The sequence below is a fragment of the Canis lupus genome, chromosome 1 (genome assembly GCF_048164855.1).
Source record: "Canis lupus baileyi chromosome 1, mCanLup2.hap1, whole genome shotgun sequence".
In the NCBI taxonomy this organism is placed as follows: Eukaryota; Metazoa; Chordata; class Mammalia; order Carnivora; family Canidae; genus Canis; species Canis lupus.
Genome location: NC_132838.1, coordinates 102,803,911 through 102,824,713, shown reverse-complemented (window position 1 = coordinate 102,824,713; position 20,803 = coordinate 102,803,911). Strand labels below are relative to the sequence as shown.

The 20,803-nt window shown below is 53.9% G+C and overlaps 1 protein-coding gene across 7 annotated transcripts; it reads left to right on the top strand.

Annotated features, from left to right (window-relative positions):
* Window positions 1-1,505: 1,505 nt before the first annotated feature.
* ZNF444 (zinc finger protein 444) lies at window positions 1,506-19,487 on the top strand. 7 transcript variants are annotated; one of them, XM_072843308.1, is made up of 4 exons: window positions 1,506-3,089; window positions 7,981-8,324; window positions 16,891-16,975; window positions 18,430-19,487. In XM_072843308.1, exons 2-4 carry the CDS (start codon window positions 8,013-8,015, stop codon window positions 19,008-19,010), a joined length of 978 nt encoding a protein of 325 aa, XP_072699409.1. In that variant the 5' UTR covers window positions 1,506-3,089; window positions 7,981-8,012; the 3' UTR covers window positions 19,011-19,487. The 7 variants fall into 7 exon arrangements, with proteins under 7 accessions (XP_072699409.1, XP_072699436.1, XP_072699419.1 ...); XM_072843335.1 differs by having other exon boundaries at window positions 1,506-3,106; XM_072843318.1 differs by having other exon boundaries at window positions 1,506-3,164.
* The last annotated feature ends 1,316 nt before the right edge of the window (window positions 19,488-20,803 follow it).

Sequence of the window (20,803 nt, the reverse complement as noted above, 5' to 3'; positions counted from 1 at the left end):
ATATAACACATCTTCTTTAACCAGCAGTAGTCCATGCACATTTGGTCTCTTTTCATAGTTTGGCTATTGTTGATAATGCTTCTATAAACATAGGGGTGTATGTATCCCTTTGAATTAGTATCTTTGTATTTTGGGGGTAAATACCCAGTAGTGCAATTTCTGGATCATAGAATAATTCTATTTTAAATTTTTTTAGAAACCTCCATACTGTGTTTTCCAGAATGGCTGCACTACTTTGCATTCCTACCAACTGTGTAAGAGGCTTCCTTTCCTCCACATCCTCACCAGCATTTGTTTCTAGCATGGGCATTCTGAGCATGGGACCCTGTGCAACTATACAGGTTGCAATCTCATGAATCTGGCCCCGGATATGTTTGTGTGACTTCTGTCACTTTTGAATAGACAACTTGACTTGGAAAGGGTTGAGTGGACTTATTTCATGTAAACAGAAGAGGGCAAGCGTCGTGTTCATCGTTGCATCTAGGATGGGCTTGCATTTATCAGTTAACTGTAGGTAGAGTAAAAAAATAGCTGTTTACCAACTCCTTACTCTACCAGACAATGATCTAAGTGCTTTGTGTGTATTCATCCATGAAACCACATCAGGATCCTGTGAAGGGGTTACTATTCTAATGTGCTGCTGAGTGCCAGACCTATGGATGCTGGGGAGTACATCACAATCCCCTGAAGTTCTTGTTAAAACAAGGTGCTGGGGCCCACCACCAGTTTCTGATTCAGTGGGTCTGAGGTGGGGGCCAAAAATTTGCATTTCTAATAAGCACCCAGGTGGTGCCCTGTGGTTGGTCTGGGACCTGACTCAGCACCCTTGGACCATTGTGGTGGAGCAGTGATCATGCCTGAAGGAAAGTGGTATTGGGCTGAGGGCCTGGCCTTGTGGGACAAGGTGGCTGCTCTCCATCTATTTGCGCACCCATGCCCTGGCTCAGGCCCACAGTCCTTTTGAGGGTACCTTTTCTTTTTTCCTTTTTTTTTTAAGATTTTACTTATTCATGAGAGACACACAGAGAGGCAGAGACATAGGCAGAGGGAGAAGCAGGCTCCACGCGGGGAGCCCAATGTGGGACTCGATCCCGGGACTCCAGGATCATGCCCTGAGCCACCCTGGTGCTCCTTGAAGGCACCTTTTCTGCTTTGCATCAAAGCACCATATAAGCCAGAGGAATTGTGGATCTGAAGGGGTTCAATTAAGTGGCCAGTCAAGGGTTTGCACTGGAGAGTTTTAAGCAAAAGAATGACATGTTCCTATTTAAGATTTACGAGTCCCCTGATGAATGGAAAAACAAAATGTAATATGCATATATATAATGAATTATTAATCAACCCTAAAAAGGAAGGGAATTCATGCCACATCATGGATGAATCCAGAGGTCATTATGCTACATGAAATCAGTCCCACGAAGACAAATACTGTATAATTCCACTTACATGGGGTACAAGGCCCTAGGAGAGGAAGAATGGGGAGTTGTTTAATGAACAGACTTTCAATTTTGTTTAAAATTTTATTTATTCTTGAGAGGCATAGACATAGGCAGAGGGAGAAGCAGGTTCTCTGCAGGGATGCAAGACTCCATCCCAGGATCCCAGGATCACGCCACCCAGGTACCCTCAGACTTTGTTTTGCAAGAGTTCTGGAGATGGACAGTGGTGATAGTTGCATAACAACGTGAATGTACTTAAAGCCACTGAACTGTATACTTAAACGTGGTTAAAATGGTAAATTTTACATGTATCCTATCACATGCAAAAATGATTCCTCTGGCTGCTGTGTGAAGGGACGTGTGCATGTGTACAGGGATGGGAGAAGGCCGGAGCAGAAGCAGGACACTCTGGGGAGGCTGATGCTGTTGTCCAGGTGAGACGTCAAGGGAACTTGGGCCAGGTGACAGCAGCGGGAAAGTGGACAAAATGTGAGCACTTTAAAGGCAGCGCCAACAGGGCCTGCTGAATAGACTGGACGTTGGGGGGTGATGGAACAGGAGAACCAAGAGTGACCCTTCCATGTCAGGCCTGGACATCTGGGCCCACGCCAGGTTCACCTTCTCAGAGGCCGAGGCAAGTAGAATTGAAGAAGCGCTTCTCTGCTGGGAGTAGGGAGCGATAGCTCCTGCCTACCTCCGCTTTGAGTCAAGTGGGCGATGGGATGTGAGTGGGAACAAGCCGGCGTGTTCCTGGAGCAGAAAGGCCTCTCTGGCTGGAACTCACGAGGCAATAGTAAGGGGGGTGGGGGCAGAGAGGTGGGCCCAGCAGGAAGTTCCGATCCAGCCCCTAGCCGCTGGTAAACCGGGGGTGGTGGTGGTGTTACTCGGTTTAACCAAAGGGTCTTCACAACAGGATCAAGGAGGTGGGGACGCCCTACGTCCAACGCTGCGCCGCGGCCCACGCGGCCTGTGAGTCGGCGTCTGCCCTGGGTCCACCTGCACACAGAGCTTCGGCCCATCTCCTAAGATTTCTGAAAACCCCATCTTCCCGTCTCCGAGATGGGGAAACTGAGGCAGGTGCCCTGTCCGATGGGAGCACGGCGAAGACGTGTGCCCGGAGCACCCTCTCCCGATGCACGTAGGAGTCGGGGGGGGGTGGGGGGCACTGAGGCCAGAAGCTGTGCGCCAGGCTCACGCGGGGGGAGCCAACCCGGGAGCCCAGGTCGGCCCGGCCGCGCCCGTCCCAACGCGCGCCAACTCGGGCCCTGTCAGCGCCGTCGGGGCGGGGAAGCGGACGAATCGCGACCCGTCGTCACGGAAACGCGCCCGGAAAGCCTGACTGGCGCAGAACTCCGGTGGGGCCGCTCTTCCTCGCCTGCCCGCCCAGACAGCCCATCTCCAACTTCCACCTGCCTCAAGACAACGCCGCCATGACCCCTCCTGCTCCCTCCCTCGGCCTCCCCGTTGGCACGTCTACGCATGTCCGAGCCCGGGCGCGAGCCAATGGGAAGCTCTATATGCATTCTGGGAAATGTAGTTCGAAGCCTGGCACCTTGAGAGGCCTTGTTTGCTTGGGCAAATAGGCCGCTGGCCGCGCTCGAAGCACCTTTGAAAGTGTAGTTCAGAGTTACTGGAAGACAGGCAAGCGAGGTTCGTCACGGCGAGCGGTCAGTGGGAAGCGTCCTTTTGCCGCGGTGCTTCCTGGGAAATGTAGTTCTGGGTGAGGTCGGTGCGGGGAGGGGGCGCGGAACGGACTTGGTGTCTGAGGGCTGGGGGAGGGGAAAGGATGAGTTTGGCGCAAAGCCTGCCGGGGCATGGAGTCTCGGTGAGCTTTGTGCGCATGTGCGACGAGGTGAGGAGGGGGGGCTTGGGGGGCCTCGTTTGGGAGAGTGAGGTGAGCAAGGGGGGAAGGGGGGTTGGGGGGCGGTTGGACGCGCTTTGGGGAGAGGGGGCTGGAGGCCGGAGGGCGGTGGGATGGGGGGGCGGGGGGGAGGAGAGAAGAAGGGGGCCAAGCGAAGCGGGAGGCAGGCGAGGGGGATGGGAGAGGGAACGGGAGGGGGAGGGGCTGGGGGAGGGTCGGGAAGTGGGAGGGGGCTGCGGCCCTTTGCGGTGGAGAACGCGGGAGACTGGAAAACCGGGGGCGGGGTGCAGGGAGGGCCCGGGAGGGGGAGGAGCCGGGGTGGGGTCGGGCGGGAAGCGGGCGTGTGCGCCGGGACCCAGGCCGGGGGGTCGGGGATGCGGCGGTCCTAGGGGGCGGGATTCGGGGAGTCCGAGCGTGGGGCTGCCCGCCGCGCTCCTCTCTGGGTGCAGAGCGCCGGCGTCGGGAGCCCGGTGCACGGGAGGCGGTTGGCCGGCAGGTGTACTGTGCCATGGGGCTGGGTTCGCCTCCCAAAGCTCCCCCTCCAGTCAGTCTCTGAGCCTCAGTGTCCCCCGTTGGAGTGCTGATCCCCTATTCTGATGCTGGTTTAGATTTCCGTGGGTGCCCTGTCCCCCAGCACGTCCCGGAGCAGCAGTTAAGTGCAGCCCCGACTCAGGTTGAGCGCCTGCTTAGCGCCAGGAACTGTTTTCCTCGTCTTGAACTCAACTGTGACTTTTGCATGGAGGGTTTTTCTCCCCATTTTACAGCCTAGGAAAGCGGAGAGCCCGCGTGTAAAAGGTGATGTTGTACCTAGGCCAAGGACAAATAACTGGTAGGCGGCAGAACTGGGATTTGCTCCAAAACTCTGTGCCATGAGAAAATATTTGTCCTGTGGACCAGTGGCTCTCAGCCCAGGGGCAATTTTGCCTCCTAGGGGATACGTGGCAATATCTGGAAACCTATTTGGATATCACAGTCGGGGAGATAGCTGCTGGCATCTGGTGGAAAGTGGCCAGGGATGCTGATAAACCTTTCACACGCCATGGGGCAGCTGCCACAGTACGGAGGTATCCAGCCCCACATGTGGCTAGTGCAGAGGTTTGCAAACCGGACAGTGGACATGCAAGTCTTCATTGAGCGCTTGCTGTATGACAGGCCACTTCTAATTCATATTCCTAGCAACCCCTAGTGGGGAAGAGCAGTTACCAGTCCTGTATTACAGGTGGAGAAATTCAGCCCACACAGGGGCAAGTCATGTCAAGGTCACACAGTGGATAAATGGCAGAGCTGAAAGTAGAAGCCAGGCAGCCAAGGTCCAGAGCCCACCTCTTAACCATTTAATTACCTGAAGGCGCCCTGCAGAAGTGCTGGTTGCAACCTACGTGGGCTCTGGAGTCACGCGATTCCAGGTTTGAATCCTGCCTTTGAGTGTGCGTTCCTCCTCACAGTGGTGCCCAATGCACAGAGCTGTTGGGACAGTTCCGGGGTGTGTGTGTGTGTGTGCCCGCAGTGTGAGACAGATGCCACTCGGCAGCTGTCCCTGAAGCCTCCAGGATGCCTGGTTGGGCTGGACACAGCAGTGGTAGAGATGCTTTAGTGGAGGTAGCATGTGGCACTGGACCTCAGTGGACGATAAGGATTGGTTCACGTGGTAGAACGACCTTACTTAGCACTTAGTGTGTGGTTTCTCAGGGTATTGACCCCAGGATCCATAAAAGGGTCCAACTGGCCCAGCTCCTAGGGACTCACTGGCAGCTGATGGCTATCCCTGAACCTCCATGACCCCCCTTGAGACTGCAGGGCCCTTCAGCTTGATGCCTGAGGCCTAGCTCCCTCAGGTCAGATTCCCATCTCATCCAGGAGGGAGCTTTCTCATAGCAGGGTAGGCTTCTGTACATCTTGGGAGACTTAGCTCTGGCCCCGGTCATAAAACTAAAAAAAAAAAAAAACAGAAAACAGGCTGCAGGCCAGATTTGGCCCATGGATGGCTCTTTGATTTTGAACTCAGGACCTTTTCATATTCTTAAAAATTATTGAAGATACCAAAGCATTTTTATTTTATTTTTTAAAGATTTTATTTATTTATTCATGAGAGACACAGAGAGAGAGAGGCTGAGACACAGGCAGAGGGAGAAGCAGTCTCCATGCAGGGAGCCCAACGCGGAACTCGATCTGGGGTCTCCAGGATCACGCCCTGGACTGAAGGCGGCACTAAACCTCTGAGCCACGCGGGCTGCCCTATTTTTATTTTTTTAAGATTTTATTTATTTATTTATTTACAGAAAGAGAGAGGCGGAGACATAGGCAGAGGGAGAAGCAGGCTCCCTGCAGGGAGCCTGATGTGGGACTCGAACCTGGAACCCCAGGATCAGGACCTGAGCTGAAGGCAGACAGATGCTCAACCACTGAGTCACCCAGGCATCCCCCAAAGTTGTTTTTTTTTTTTTTATAGTTTTATGGTTTTATTAACACAAATATGACACGTACATAAGCTATCTATTCATTTTCTTCACTACGCAGCCTGGCATTGGGATTGGTGACTCTGATGGCCAGCTGGGCTGCTCTTTCCACAATGGCTTTGTGGTTCTCGGAGGATATATTGTGAGAATCTTTGCACAATAAGATTTGTTGCACATCAGCAGCACATCACGCTCCTTGAGTTGTGGACTAGGAACTTCTGGAAGCCACTGAGCAGCATGTGCTTTGTTTTCTTGTTGCTCCCGTAACCAATGTTGGGCATCAAGATCTGGCCTTTGAATCTTCTGCGTAATCTATTGTCAATGCAACTGGTTTCCGCCAGTTGCACTTAATTTTGACATACCGGTCTGACTGGTGCTGGATGAACCTCTTGGTCCTCTTTTTAACGATCTTGGGCTTCACCAGAGGTCTGAGGGCAGCCATGATGCCCAGCAATCAATGGCTGCCACTTCTGCAGGTGGCGCCGGGGAAGAGAGGGCCCCCAAAGTATTTTTAATTATAGCAGTTGTATCTGAGTCCGTATCATATTAAAGAGTAAGGCCAAAGGAATTTTTAAGTGTTTGTTAATGCATTCAGAAATAGAAAGAATTTTTCATATATGGGCATAAAATTTTATTTTTTTATTTTTATTTTTTTAAAGATTTTATTTATCTATTCATGAGAGACACAAAGAGAGAGACACAGGCAGAGACACAGGCAGAGGGAGGAGCAGGCTCCATGCAGGAAGCCCGACATGGGACTCGATCCCGGAACTGCAGGATCATGCCCTGGGCTGAAGGCGGCGCTAAACCGCTGGGCCACGGGGGCTGCCCACAAATAACATTTTAAATGGAAAATAGCCATGTTTTTAAAACAAAAAATTGGAAATGTGACATTATTTTTCTGCAAATCTCTCTAATGTATGACTTAAAAAAGGACTGTGGGGTTTCACATCTGCTTCTGCATTGAGCCTGTGTTCATACAGCCTCTTGGGTAGAGGGATTCCACCAAGGAGGAAGGGGAGAATGGGTGTAGGTGAAGCCCTGCAGTCCACCATGTTTCCCCTTCCCCAGATGTGATCAGGGGCCATTGGTGTATGGGTCAGCATAGGGAGCCATGGGAATACCACAGACAAGGGCTTCAGCAACAGGCATTTATGTCTTAGCTCTGGAACCAGAGTCCAAGGGCAAATGTAGGCAGATTCGGTGTCAGAACCATAGGCACAGAACCACAGGCATCCAGCCTGTGTCTCACGGAGGATTTCTGTTCCCCTAAGGGCATCAATCCCATCCCTTTCAGGCCTCATCCCTATGGCTTCCCTTAGTCTCTTTTCCCCATTTCACTGAGATGGGATTGGCCTACGGCGTTGTGTTAAGTTACACATGACAATCGGACTTGAGTACATTGTGACGCAGTCGCCGTGGTGAGTTCAGGTCACGTCTGTCAACTCGCACAGTCACACTTGTTTCTTCTTGTGAGGAGAACTCATAAGTTCAGTCCCCTGGCAGCATTCGGGCAGACAGCACAGTCTCATGAACCCCAGCCACCATGCCGTGCATTAGATTCCCCACAGCGTCCTTGTGCTCTAACCAAAGCTTTTACCTGCTTCACCCAACATCGAGTGCTCCTAGTCACCTCCCAGAGCCCACCTCCAAATACCGTCGTGCTGGGGTTAGAACTCCATATGGATTTGGGGGATCGCAAATCAGGAAGCGGTTCAGGTGGCTTTGGACCTGGCATCCTGAAGCATCTGCTGCCGGGGACGCTGGGGATGTGGGGTGAGCAGTTACGATGACAGTGGCTCTGATGAGAGCTCTGGGACTTTTGAGCTCTGGCTGGTGCTGCACTCTGTTCCTAGCTCTTTGTATGCTCACTTCTCACATGAAGCCGAGAAGAGACTGAGGAATAGTGGGACCCACAGTCACTCCCAGGGAAGCGCAAGGCCAGGATCTGAGCCCATTTCATTCCAGGACGGGGATCTGAATCTCCCCTCCTTTGGCACTTGCTGTGTGTAGGGCACCTTCCTTCTCAGGCACTCCTGCCTTGGCTGTACAAGGTAGGGGAGCACTTCAACTACAAGGGGGCACTGAGGCACAGAGAGGCACCAGCACTTAAGCCAGGTCACTCGGCTCCTAGTGGGCATTGCTAGGGATGCACCCGGCAGGAGGCTGTGGTCTCTAAATCACTGAGCCAGGCTCTCACAGCGCTGAACCTCCTTCCCCACAGGCGCTGCTGTCCCTGTGGGGCTTACGGACCCCATGGAAGTCCTGTCTCCCCAGCCTGTGAAGCAGGAAGGCCAAACTGCCGAGGGCCTGACCCTGGACTCACCATGGCACCGCTTTCGCCACTTCCATCTGGGTGACGCACCAGGCCCCCGTGAAGCCCTGGGCCTGCTGCGCGCCCTGTGCCGAGACTGGCTGCGGCCTGAGGTGCACACCAAGGAGCAGATGCTGGAGCTACTGGTGCTGGAGCAGTTCCTGAGCGCCCTCCCTGCTGACATCCAGGCCTGGGTGTGCAGCCGGCAGCCCCAGAGTGGGGAGGAGGCTGTGGCCCTGCTGGAGGAGCTCTGGGTGAGTGCAGGGTTGGCAGGGGATGGGGAGGTGGTTGGGGGTGCTGCTCCTGCCCAGGTCCCTCTGCTGCCACCTTGCCTGGCTGGATGCTGGCCTCCCCCATCACCGCCTTGCCTCTGCTCTCCAGAGGGCTGCTGGTCCCTGTAAGCAAACTGATGAGGGTGGGGAGGCTTTGGGGCTGTGTGAACATCTAGCTGGGAGCACAGTGCAAAGGGGTGGTCCTTGAGACCCCCCTGACTCTCCCAGCAAGTTTGGGGTCCCTGAAACTGCCCTCCTGTTCAATGATTCAGGAGAAGGACCCAGAACTGTCTGAAAGCCATCTTGCTCACAGTCAGAGTTTTCATGGCAGAAGGACGCAGATTTGGTCAGCCAAGGGTGGAGGTGCAGGGCTCCAGGACAGCCCTGTGCACAGCCTCCAGCTGTCCTCTCACAGTGATGTGGATGGCCTTGAGGCCTGGCTGCAGCATGTGCATGCAATAGTGCCAGCTGGGGTGGCTTCTTGAGCTTTGGTGCTGTGAGTATTTTGTTGGAGCTCCATGGTTGCCAGCATGACCCCTTGGCCTCAAACTCCCCTGGAGGCCGAGCAGATACTGGGCGTCTGAAAGTCTCCGTCATAACCTATGCTGTTGGACTGTCCAGTGTGGCCTGAGGCCCCCACACAAACATCCTGTCAGGTAGAATGCTCCAGGGGCTTAGAGGTCACCTCTTGGTGGTTGAGGGCAGAGGCCAGCCTTCTCCTTGGACAAGGCTAAACGCTTTACTGAAGAGAAGGGGTCACCTGACCGGAGCCTGAATGTCCCCTGGCCATTCTTATGGAGTGTGACAGAACCTCACAGGTGCACAGCCCGGCCCATGTGTTCACACAGTGCCTGTGGCTCTTTTTTCACAAGGACTGAGTGGGACAGTGTGGAAGTAGACAGATGGCCTGTAAAACTAAAAACCTTTACTCTTGGTCTGTTGTAGGAACAGTCCACTGATTCCTTTTAGAGCCACGTTGTCCAGTGAGAAACAGGATGTGAGCCCTGTCAGTAACCCTGAACGTTCCAGCGGATCTTTAGAAAGAGTGAAAAGGAAGAAGGGGATTTAATTTATTGAACTCAGGGTAGCCAAGCTGTTGCGATCTCAGCAGGCGGTATTTGTCACCTTTGTGAGTGCTCAGCAGCCACATGTGTCCGTGCGGTGAGCGGTAGCCAGGCGTGCAGACAGCCAGGAGGAGGGTGACCAGGCTGAGGGAGCAGCCAGTGCATGGGCTTCAAGGTGGTGGAGAGGTTGGCGGGCATGGATGTGTGCACAGCATGAGGTTGGAGGCCAGGGGACGGTGGGGAGGGGGGTGAGGAGTCAGAAAGAGGGCAGAACATCCACTGTGAGTGCCTATGGCACCCATGTTAGGTGCTAGGGACGCAGCCGTGGTCTTGTTGGCCCCTTTCTCCTTTCTGGTCCAGCTCCGGCTGATACACTCTCCCCCACTTCCTGGGATGAGCTTCACCCCTCTGTGTCCTCCCCTTGCGGCTCTTCTCTGGGTCATTGTTCCCTGTCGCCACCAGACACCACCTTAACACATCACCACTGACGCTGCCCCTTAAAGATGACCCAGACTCACTTGGAGTTCTGGAGGCCAGGAGTCTGACTCGGGTCTGCCTGAAACCTAGGTGTGGGCAGGGCTGTTCCTTCTGGAGGCTCCAGGGAAGAATTTGTCCCCGCTTCCAAGGTCACATCTTCTCCTGACCCTGACCCTCACAATGGTACTGGGCCTAGTATCAGGAGCCTAATTCAGTCACACCTGCAGAGTCCCAGCCCTTTGCCACATGAGGTTACAGAGGTCACAGAGTCAGGAGCTCTGGGATCAGGATGTGGACACCCTCAGGGCACCGTCCGTGCTTGCTGCAGAGGAGTTGGAAGTGGTGTGGGAGCATGGTGTCAGAGTCTCACGGGATCGTGGTTCCCAGTGATTTTCCAACTGCTTCAAGAGAAAATGACCCTGCACACCAGGGCGTTGTTCTCTCCCTCTCTGGTAAGAGAGCACTCTCAGGCTTGGAGCTGTCCACAGGAGCGGTGGACCAGGATGGTGCTGTCCTACATGATCGCACAGAACTGTTGGTGACACCTCTGCTGCTGTTTTTTTGTTTTTTTTTTTTAAGATTTTATTTATTTATTCATGAGAGACAGAGAGAGAGAGAGGCAGAGACACAGGCAGAGGGAGAAGCAGGCTCCATGCAGGGATCCCGACACGGGACTCGATCCCGGAACTCCAGGATCACGCCCTGGGCCGAAGGCAGGCGCCAAACCGCTGAGCCACCCAGGGATCCCCTTCTGCTGCTGTTTAAAGCAAAAGGCGTGAAGAGTGACCGTAGCCTGGGTGTTAGGCTATTGCACTCAGACTCTGGCAGAAGGACCTGTAAAGCTGGAGTCTGACAAACGCCTCAGGACGAGGGTGTCTCTGGTGTGTGGGTTCTTGCCTATGCTCGGCAGAGCCTTCCCTGATGCGTTTTGTATGTGCTGGTGTCAGGCTGTGGCTCCAGACCCTGGCTACTTGGAACATGTGGGAACCTTGAGGGACACTGTGGCAGGGTCTCATACTCAGGTGCTTAGTCTCTTGTTACCAGGTACGAGTGGCCATGGTTTCAGTGTATTTTTAACTGTTTTGTCAGGGGGGGGTGTACAGTTTTTTGCCATGTCAATACATGGTAGCTAATTGTAGCCACTGCCACAGTCAGGATACAGTGCTATGCTCTCACTGTGGGCCCTGCGTGTTACCCTCACGGGACTCCCTCACCCCAGAACCCTGCATGCCACCCTCACAGGCTCCTTACCCCTGGGTCCCATGTGCCACCAGTCCACAGTCCGTCTTCTAGGGAAGTACATAAAGGACCCACAGTGTGCGAGCTTTGAGGGCTGGTCTTTGGTTCAGCAGGATGCCTGTGAGATTGACACGGGTGGTTGAATGGGTCAGTAGTTGATTCCTTTTTCATGCCAATAGAATCTCGTGGTGTGGGCACACTAATTTCTCTGTCCTCCTCTCATTGAAAGGCTCAAAGGTGGTCTCCAGTGTTGGGTGATGTTGAATACAACTGCTTTAAATACCTGGGTGTGCATCTTTGTGTGAACACGAGTTTTCTTTTTTCCAGAGTGGATCGCCTGGAGTGCAGTGGTTGAGTTTTATAGCAGGTGTGTGTGGTTTTAGGAGAAACTGCCAAACTGCTTCCTGAAGGGGCTGTGGCATCTGTCCCCCACCCCAGCAGTGTGTGAGCTTCCACAGTTCTAAGGGCTCTTCTTGGCTCCTCAGATTCCAAGGGGCCAAGAGAATCCCTCCATGGCTGAGCTGGCCTCATGGAACTCGTTACTTTTTCATGGTGTGTCTAGCAGTGACTAGCACGTAGGCTCTCAGGCTCCGAGGCCATGTCTTTCTTGTTCTCCAATGTGTACTTGGTCCTTTCGGTAGTACCTGATATATAGTAGGTGCTCAAAAAAGTGCTTGCCAGGGAGCAGTGAGTAGCCTACCAGGCCTCTCTTCATCCCACCCTTAGAGAAGAGGTTTGATTCAGGCAGGGAGTGTGCAGTGGAGGGAGAGCCTGGTCTGTTCCACAGGTGAGGGAAGGAGGTGCGGGGAGATGGACGGGGCAGGACCAACTTGGCTGTGGTCAGTGACCTGCATTCGTTCTCAGGCACACAATAGCCAAGGGGTCGCCTGTCTGCTGGCCCAAGAAACCCAAAGGCAAGCTGGTGGGCAGGCAGGCAGGGGGTGCTGGAAGAACTCTGTCTGGTCAGCACAACAGGAAACGCTCACTGGTCTGCACCTCTGAGGTCAGCACTTGGGGGTCTCCTGGGGCTGTGAGGGCAGGCCGCAGCATAGGAAGGGAGCACGGTTCAGCTGTCACATGTGAAAGCCAAGGTTGGTGGAACTGGCAGGGCTAGTACACCGGAAGGTGAGGGGGGCAGCGTGCCTGGAGTGGTGAAGGTGGGCAGCCTGCTCGGGGTTCCGGGTATCCGGCAGAGCTTGCTGCAGTGATGAAGCCAGGTGGTCTGCAGGACTTGGGCCAGACCCTGCATCTACGGGGCAGAAACATCCTGCTGACTCACCATGGCCTGCCAGGGCCGTGGTCTGGCCTCCTGCCTTCACTCCCCCACTCCTCCCCGCTCTTCCTCCCCCCAGCCTGGTGGAGCTGGAATAAATATGTGACCGAGCTCCCAGGTAGGAAGTTCACACCTGAACTTGTGTCCTAGGTGCCACAGATGCTTTCTGCTGGCTACCAGGCAGCTCAGTGTGTCACGCTCAGGGGTTCCCCCAAGGACACCTTGCTTTGATACCACCTGCAAGTTCAGGGGTCCCCAGGACCAGCCTGGGTTCAGGAATTCATGCGAAGGACTCAGGACTTAATGAGAGCTGGTGTGCTCACAATTCAGATTTGTTTCCGTGAAGGGATGCAGAGTACAATGAACTGAGGAGAGTGGCACTCAGGGCAGGATGCAGGAGACACCCTCTCCAGGCGGCACCATGGGAACAGCACCAAGTAGTGTTGCCCATGCTGACCATGGAGGCTCCTGAGCCTGGTGTCCAGGGTTTTTATTTGGGGTCAGCTGTATAAACACTGCTGACTGCACCATGGCTGACGCTAGCCTCCAGCTCCTCTGAAGGCTAACCGCCCCCCCCCCCGCCATAAATCCCACTGTTAGCACAGCCTGCCTGTCTCCACACAGCCCTGGGGGGCCAGTACTGCATATTGTTAGCCTCTGTCTGCCAGATGATGGTGTGAGTCCCAGAGAAGGCAAGCAACTTGCTTGAGGTCACAGGGCTAGTCGGGGCAGTGGGAGGAGTATAACCCACAGACCCTGGCTTTAGATTCTGCTTTGAACCTCTGCTGTGTGCCACATTTGAGCCCTCAGTGCCTGCCTCAGGGCCCCGACCTCATCCCTGTGGCCACTCTGCCTGGATATCTTCTTGTGGATGGTATTTGGTCTCTGCAGTCTAGCAACCCATGTCTGGGACCCCAAACCAGAGACCCCAGGACATTCAGAGGAGGGAAGGTTTCCAACTTATATGTACCCTAGAATCTCCTGGAGAGGGATCCCTGGGTGGCACAGCAGTTTGGCGCCTGCCTTTAGCCCAGGGCGCGATCCTGGAGACCCGGGATCGAATCCCACGTCGGGCTCCTGGTGCATGGAGCCTGCTTCTCCCTCTGCCTATGTCTCTGCCTCTCTCTCTCTGTGTGTGACTATCATAAATAAATAAATAAATAAATAAATAAATAAATAAATAAATAAATAAATAAATAAATAAATAAATAAATAAATAAATAAAACAGCTAAAAAAAAAAAAAAAGAATCTCCTGGAGAACCTGCTTGCACTACTGCTTCCCAGGTTCTGTTCACGGGTGTGCCGACCTAGCTGCAGCAGAGGCCAGGAATGGCGGGCATCTGCCACACGTCCTGCTCCTGCCCTGCTGCACCTGGGAAGATGTCACCAGTGGGTTACAGGAGCCCCACTGAGGGTCAGGGAGCTGGGGGGTTCCTATGCTGTGCCCTCAGCATCTGCCAGCCTGTGTCAGGACTCAGGGTGAGACCGAGTACCACCTCAGCCCCTCGGCACTGACCCCAGGGCGGGAAGTGCCTTGCTCAGGGTCCCACAGGCAGCGGCAGCTCTGTGGCTGGAGACATCTATGGATCTAGTTGGCCTTGTGCCAAACCCTGACTCTATGCTTCGGGACCCCCTTAACACCCTTTTCAGGGAATGTTTCTTTTCTTTTCTTTTTGTTTTTAAGATTTATTTATTTATTCATTCAGAGAGAGAGAGAGAGAGGCAGAGACACAGGCAGAGGGAGAAGCAGGTTCCATGCAGGCTCCATGCAGGGAGCCGGACGTGGGACTCGATCCCGGGTCTCCAGGATCACACCCTGGGTTGCAGGTGTGATCTAAACTGCTGTGCCACCGGGGCTGTGCCTAAACTGCTGTGCCACCGGGGCTGCCCTCAGGGAATGTTTCTTCATCAGAGCAAAGGCAGTTTGACCCTTTTACCCATCCATTGTTCACTTGCTTGGTATCTGAGGACTGTCGTAAGAGGCACAGGAATTGGAACCCTCTCCATGGTGGTGGGAATGTGAAATGGAGCAGCCCCAAGGGAAATGTGTGAGCTAGCAGTTCCACTCCTTGATGCATGTCCACACAAAACTTGTGCCTGATACGAGGTGAATGGCAGTAGGGCAGCAGCCTCCCTAATTTAAGGCAAAAAGTAGAAATAACCCATGTGTCTGCTGGCGGAATAGATAAACAGAATGTGGTCCAGCCTCACAAGGGAACATTATTCAGCCACGTGAGGGACTGAAGCACTGATGCCCTGCTGGAGTGACCGTCAAAGATGTGACATAGAAAGGGGGAAGGAGCCAGTTGGAAGGAAATGCAGACTACAAGATTCCATTACTGCAACATCCAGAACAGGCAATTCCACACACACAAAAGACCTGGGGGTTCCCAGAGGTTGGGGCAGGGAAGGGAAGTGGCTGCTATTGGGTTTGAGATTTAGGTGCAGGTGATGAAAATATTCCAAAAATGGGGATGGTTGCACAACTTTGAATATGCTAAAGTCCACTGATTTTACTTCCAGTGGGGAAATTCTGCAGTAGATAAATTATGTCTCAGTATAGCTGGTATTAAAAGAATTGGCACTAGGGATACCACGGAAGGCAGGCCAGTCCCTGACCTCCTGGGGCCCACAGTCTATAGGAGGAGATAGGCAAGCACAGGCATAAAAATACAATATGACAGTTCAGTTGGCTCTGTTGGGAAGGTCTCCCGAACATTTCAGGAACAAGAGATACCAACTCAGACAAACTTTCCAAAAATTGAAGAAGGTATACTTCCCAGCTCCATCTGTGAGCAAAACCAAAGACACTGTGAGAAAAGAAAACTATAGGCCGATATCCTTAATCTCAAAATAATTATGTTGCATGAAAGACACCCCTGCCCCCCCCAACCTCCCCCGTAAGAGTACCTCTTTACTCTGTGGTTCTATATAAAGTTCTAGAATATGGAAACAGCCCTTTAGCAATGGAAAGCGTGTCAGCATTTGCTGTCTTGTAATGGTGGGGAGGCAGAGACACCACAAATGTACATAAGGAAACTTTCAGGGGCTGATAGATAGGGTCACCATCTTGGCTGTGATGGTGGTTTCTTAAGTATACATGTTGAAATTTCATAAGTATACATGAAATATATTTCATAAGTATACATGATGGTGGTTTCATAAGTATACACTCTGCTTTCTGTATGCTTTAAATGTATGCATTTATTGTCCATCCATTATAACCTCAATAAAGCTGTTGAAAAGTGCAGTGTGATAGGCACCAGGATATAGGGGCTGTTGCTAAATCACATGGAGTCATAAACCTGTGGGTGGTGGCAGGGATGGGGCTTCAGTCAAGTCCTGAAGGACATATAGGAGATAGGGAAAGGGGGATGGAAGAGGGAGTTCCAGGTAGAGGGAACAGAATGTGCCAAAGAGTGGAGCTTTGAGAGAACCTGGCATGCTCAAGGCACAATTAGCTTTCTACTATGGACTTCCAGGCAGGGACCTGGCCAGAGGTGGGGCTGCAGGAGGGTGTGGGGCCAGGGAACTCTAGCCTGTGGGCCACAGCAGAAGCAAGCAGCGGGTCAGTATCTGTGGCACCCTAACATCCTGAGCTGCATGAGTGGTCAGGAGCCAGTTTACAGTCTGCTAGAGCAAAAAGATGACCACGTAAAATATTCATCCTGCCACCACCAAACATGGGCCTTCACAGATCTCAAATGGTGCACGTTTGGGAAAGGCTCTAGAAGCTCCCTGTAGAATCTTCTTGCTATTTGTTAGATTTTTAGGCATTAACTGACTTCCATCCTAATCACTGCAATTGAAAGAAGTAAAATATGAGAAGAGCATTGGATGTGTGGAACTCAGGAGTCAACTCTCCTTTATCGGCAGCAGGATTCTCATCTGTCCCTTGGGGACAAAGTCTTCAGAAACAATGACAATAGCATAAAGACACCTAAAATAGCCTGAAACATTTTCAGTAACCTTTGGTGTTCCTACCTGGCACCATCCTGCTCAGAAGTGGGCCACTGTTTGAGCTGGTAAGAATTCCATTCCTGAGCTTACTTTATTTTTTTTTTCCTGAGTTAGAGGTAGCTAATGTGTTTTTCTTGTGTATTTTGTCAAGAAGTTTGCACTTTATCCAGAGGGCAGTAAGAAGCTAAGGTAAGATTTAAAGCAGTTTTATCAGTTTTCTGTTGTTACATAACAGACCACCCCAAACTTAGAGGCTTGCAACAATAAACATTTGTTGTCTTAGTTTCTCTGGGTCAGGAATTTGGGGCTGATCTGACTCAGGGTCTCTTATGAGGGAGTCACCTGGGGGCTGGAGGGTCTGCTCCCCAAATGGTTCCTTCCATGGTGACTGGCAAGAGGCCTGGTGACTGCTTCGCTGGGAGTACATGATAGGACTTGATGACTGTCTAAATGTAGTAGGGGTTGTGGGGGAGAAAAATTATAGGCTGTTGCTGTGGTTTTTCTCATTTCTGAGTGTGGTATCTCTCATTTCAGGGACCAGCGGTGAGGGCACCTCAGGATGTGGCAGAAGGCTCCAGGGTGAGCGTTGGAAAAGATGATGGTGGGATGGTGCCCTTAGGTGAGTAGCTCATTTTCTCTCCCACCCTGAGAGGGTCCCCCTCCTGCCTGCCCATCATGCATTTGCTCAGTGAACATTCCTTTGTCCCTGCTGTGGAGGGCACAGCGGGGTCAGACAGGATAGCGCACTCAGCAGTGCAGTCAGCTGTTGGCATGTGCCAGGTACCATTCTGCCAGCTCCCCTGCTACCTATGTTGCCACATGGGAAGGGGCCCATACATAAACATTTTTTTCTCAAGAAAAGACAGAAGTTTGGATTTTTATGACACTGCATGATTTTCCAACGTTTTTTACAATTTTTTTTTTTTAACAAAGATGGTCTTTTTTTTTTTAATATTTTATTTATTTATTCATGAGAGGCAGAGACGTAGGCAGAGGGAGAAGCAGTCTCCCTGCAGGGAGCCCGATGTGAGACTCCATCCTGGGACCCTGGGATCACGACCTGAGCCAAAGGTAGACACTCAACCACTGAGCCACGTAGGTGCCCCCATTTTTTACATTTCTAAATATGCTGTTATGTACCAAGCCAGCACCTCCTTTGGCTGGCCCACTGGTACACTCTGCTTTCTGTAAGCTGATGTCTAACAGTAGAAACCCAAGGTCCCGAGAGCTTAAGCAGCTTGCCTAAGGCCACACAGCAAGTCAAGGCCAGAGTGAGGGTGGGGATGGTGGCTTCTACCCAATAGTAGTGTCTCTACACCCACCACACAGGCCAGGATGTCTCCAGGCTTGGGACCTGGTGGTTGGTGTGGAGAAATTGTGTGGGTGGGGGGCAGGAGGTTCACACTTTTTTGTTGCCCTATTACTGTTTTTTGTAGATTGAATCATGAGCTGGGTCTTGTGAAGTAAAATTACCCATCCCTGCTCATTCATTTATCTGTCTCCCCTTTGTCCCCTCTCTCTCATCCATCCATCCCCCCACCCCATGCACTCTACACACCTCTCCACCTACTGTCCACCCACCCATCTGTCCATCATCCATCCCCTCACCCACTATTGCCCATCTCTGGCTCCTTGCTCATCCATTGGCCTATCTCCCCACTGTCCCCCTCCTCCATCCATCTATCCATCCACCTGCCCACTCACTGGCCCACTCCTTCATCCATCCATCCATCCTCCAGCCAACTATCCGTACCCTCTTCCATCTCCTCCCCCATCCACCTACCACCTACTGACCTGCCTTCATGCATCAAGCTCGCATCCATGCATCCACACATGCATCTATTTATTAGGCTGACTCTGCACTGTGTACTGAGCACTGTGCTGGGTCCCAGGGACACAGGGATGGTAAGCCCCCAGTCAGTCCTCCTCCCCAGCCATGGTTTCCCGGCACTGAGCTTTCCCCGCCAACCCTGACACGGACCATAATCCCGGAGCTTCTCCAGCCAGCTGTGCCCTGCACCGCCCTGCGGAGTGCAGAGCCACCTGCCCTCACTCTGTGCCTTTGCCTGACAGGAGATGCGGCCTCCGGGGTTGAGGTGCTGGCAACGGGGGACGCCCAGGCCCTGCGCCCCTACAAGCAGGAGCCAGGCAGTCCTCCACCGGCCCCCGCGGCGCCCCCTGCGCCCGGCCTGCCTGCCTTCCTGGCTGCCCCGGGCACTACCTCCTGCCCCGAGTGCGGCAAGTCTGCCCTGAAGCCCGCCCACCTGCTGCGCCACCGGCAGAGCCATTCGGGTGAGAAGCCGCACGCCTGCCCCGAGTGCGGCAAGGCCTTCCGGCGCAAAGAGCACCTGCGGCGCCACCGCGGCACGCACCCTGGCGGCCCTGGGCCAGCCCTGCGCCCGCTGCCCGCGCGTGAGAAGCCGCACGCCTGCTGCGAGTGTGGCAAGACCTTCTACTGGCGCGAGCACCTGGTGCGCCACCGCAAGACGCACTCGGGGGCGCGGCCATTCGCCTGCTGGCAGTGCGGCAAGGGCTTCGGGCGCCGTGAGCACGTGCTGCGCCACCAGCGCATCCACGGCCGGGCGGCGGGCGGTGTGGGCGCGGCGCCCGGGCCTGGGAGCGGGGCCCCCTTCCCGGCCTGGCCCCTGGGGTAGCCACCGCCCGCCGGCCCCTCTTGGCCCACAGCCCTCCTCCTACGCTGGCTCCTGTCTGAACTGGCAGGCGCTCTCACCTTCTGTTTCCTCTGCTCTTTCTGTCCTGGTCCACGCTTCCCTGTTGGGTTCTCGCAGCCTCCCAGCCCCTCCCATTCCGTTCAGGTGCGTCCATAAGCCCCGCCTCCCTCTTCCCTCTTCACTGCTGCCTGGGAGCCCAGGAGCAGAGCACAGGGCAGGGGCGGCGGGCAGGCCCTGGATCCAGAGGAGACCGAAGGAAGGTGACCCCTCTCCAGCGGGGGAGGGCAAGGGGAAGGGGCGACGCCTTTGACGGGGTGGACCAGGCTCTGCTAGTGAGCTCCTTGATCTTGCCCCTCTCTGCGGTTGGGAAGGCATGTGATGGACAGAGATGCCTGTTCCTGGGAAGCGCCGCGGAGACAATTCACCAGCATCTGGAGAGTAATAAAGTTATTGATGAGAGGTGTGGACGGAGTCCTAGTTCTGTGTGGGCGGGCCCCACCTCGGATCCCCAGTTCCTCTCCTTGAGCCTGGAGAGGAGCTGCAGGAGTGGGTTTCATCAATGGAAGGGACCGGCCTGGTGCCAGACCCAACTGGGTTCTAATCTCCACCTGTGGCTTCCTGGCTGCAGGAGCTTAGGTCATAGCCTAGGTCATAGTTGCTCTGGGCCTCCATGTGCACATCTGTAAACAGTGATTCCCATGTCCATGGCTGGAGTCTTCACTGGGGGATGCCACCTATTCACGGGGGCCCAAAATACCGGTATCAGTAGGTTTTGGGTCACCTACTTTGCCAAGAGAAGAATCCACTGGGGAATGAGCTTGGGGGCCAGGGGTCTGGGACCCCGAGAGGGGGTGGTGGGGGACTTGGGAGGGTGGCTCACTGTTGAGTGCAAAGCCTCCCCTGGCCAGCCTCATCAGTCCACACCCCTACCTAGCTCCCCCCCCCAGCCCCCCACCTCCCCCTCCTTGGTTCAGGACAATCCTGAGGTCCAAACCCTGGTGTTTTCTCTTTAGCAAGATGCTGATGCACCTGACCAGTTAAACCCAGGCCATGGCCCATCCCCTAGCATAAGGGAGTCTGGGAGGGCAAATAACTAGACTGTCAGACATCTGTAGCTAGAGGCTGGCACCCCACTTCAATGACCTGTGAGGCAGGACAGTCCTCAAACAGCTGGGGGAGGTTTGGGCACCAAGCAGTCTCAAGGAATGCCATGTGTCTGCCAGGGTGCCCTGGTCCAGCCCCTAGGTGTCAACAAGCACCATGGGGTGGGGGTGGGAAGGGTGGGTAGGAGGTCCAGGGGGGCAGTGTGTAGACAAACACATTGCTTGCCAACACGAACACCCACAGGCACGTTCATCACAGCACTGCATCACTGCACCCACTATCCAGCAGAGGAAACCAGTGTGGAGAAGCCTCTGCGTCTGCTGCTGCAAGATCTCAGGAGGATACTGGGGGGAGCATGCAGGGGTGGGGTGAGGTCTGAGGATGGAGTTCCAGTGATAGATGGCAGGATAAACTGCCACTGGCTGTGGGGCAGGTCCCGTATCAAGTGTTGAAATCTACCATCTGATTTATCACTACAGTCCAGTGAAGTAGTCACGTTACACAGATGGGGAAACAGAGGCATGGGAAGGGTAAGTGGCTGGCCGTGGTCATGGATCTGAAGTGGGTGGTCCGACTCCACTGCACTGGCCCCTGCTCCTCATGCCCCCAGCTCCAGCTCACTCAGGGCTCCCCACCTCTATCACCAGTGCCAGCACTCCTTTGGCTGTTCA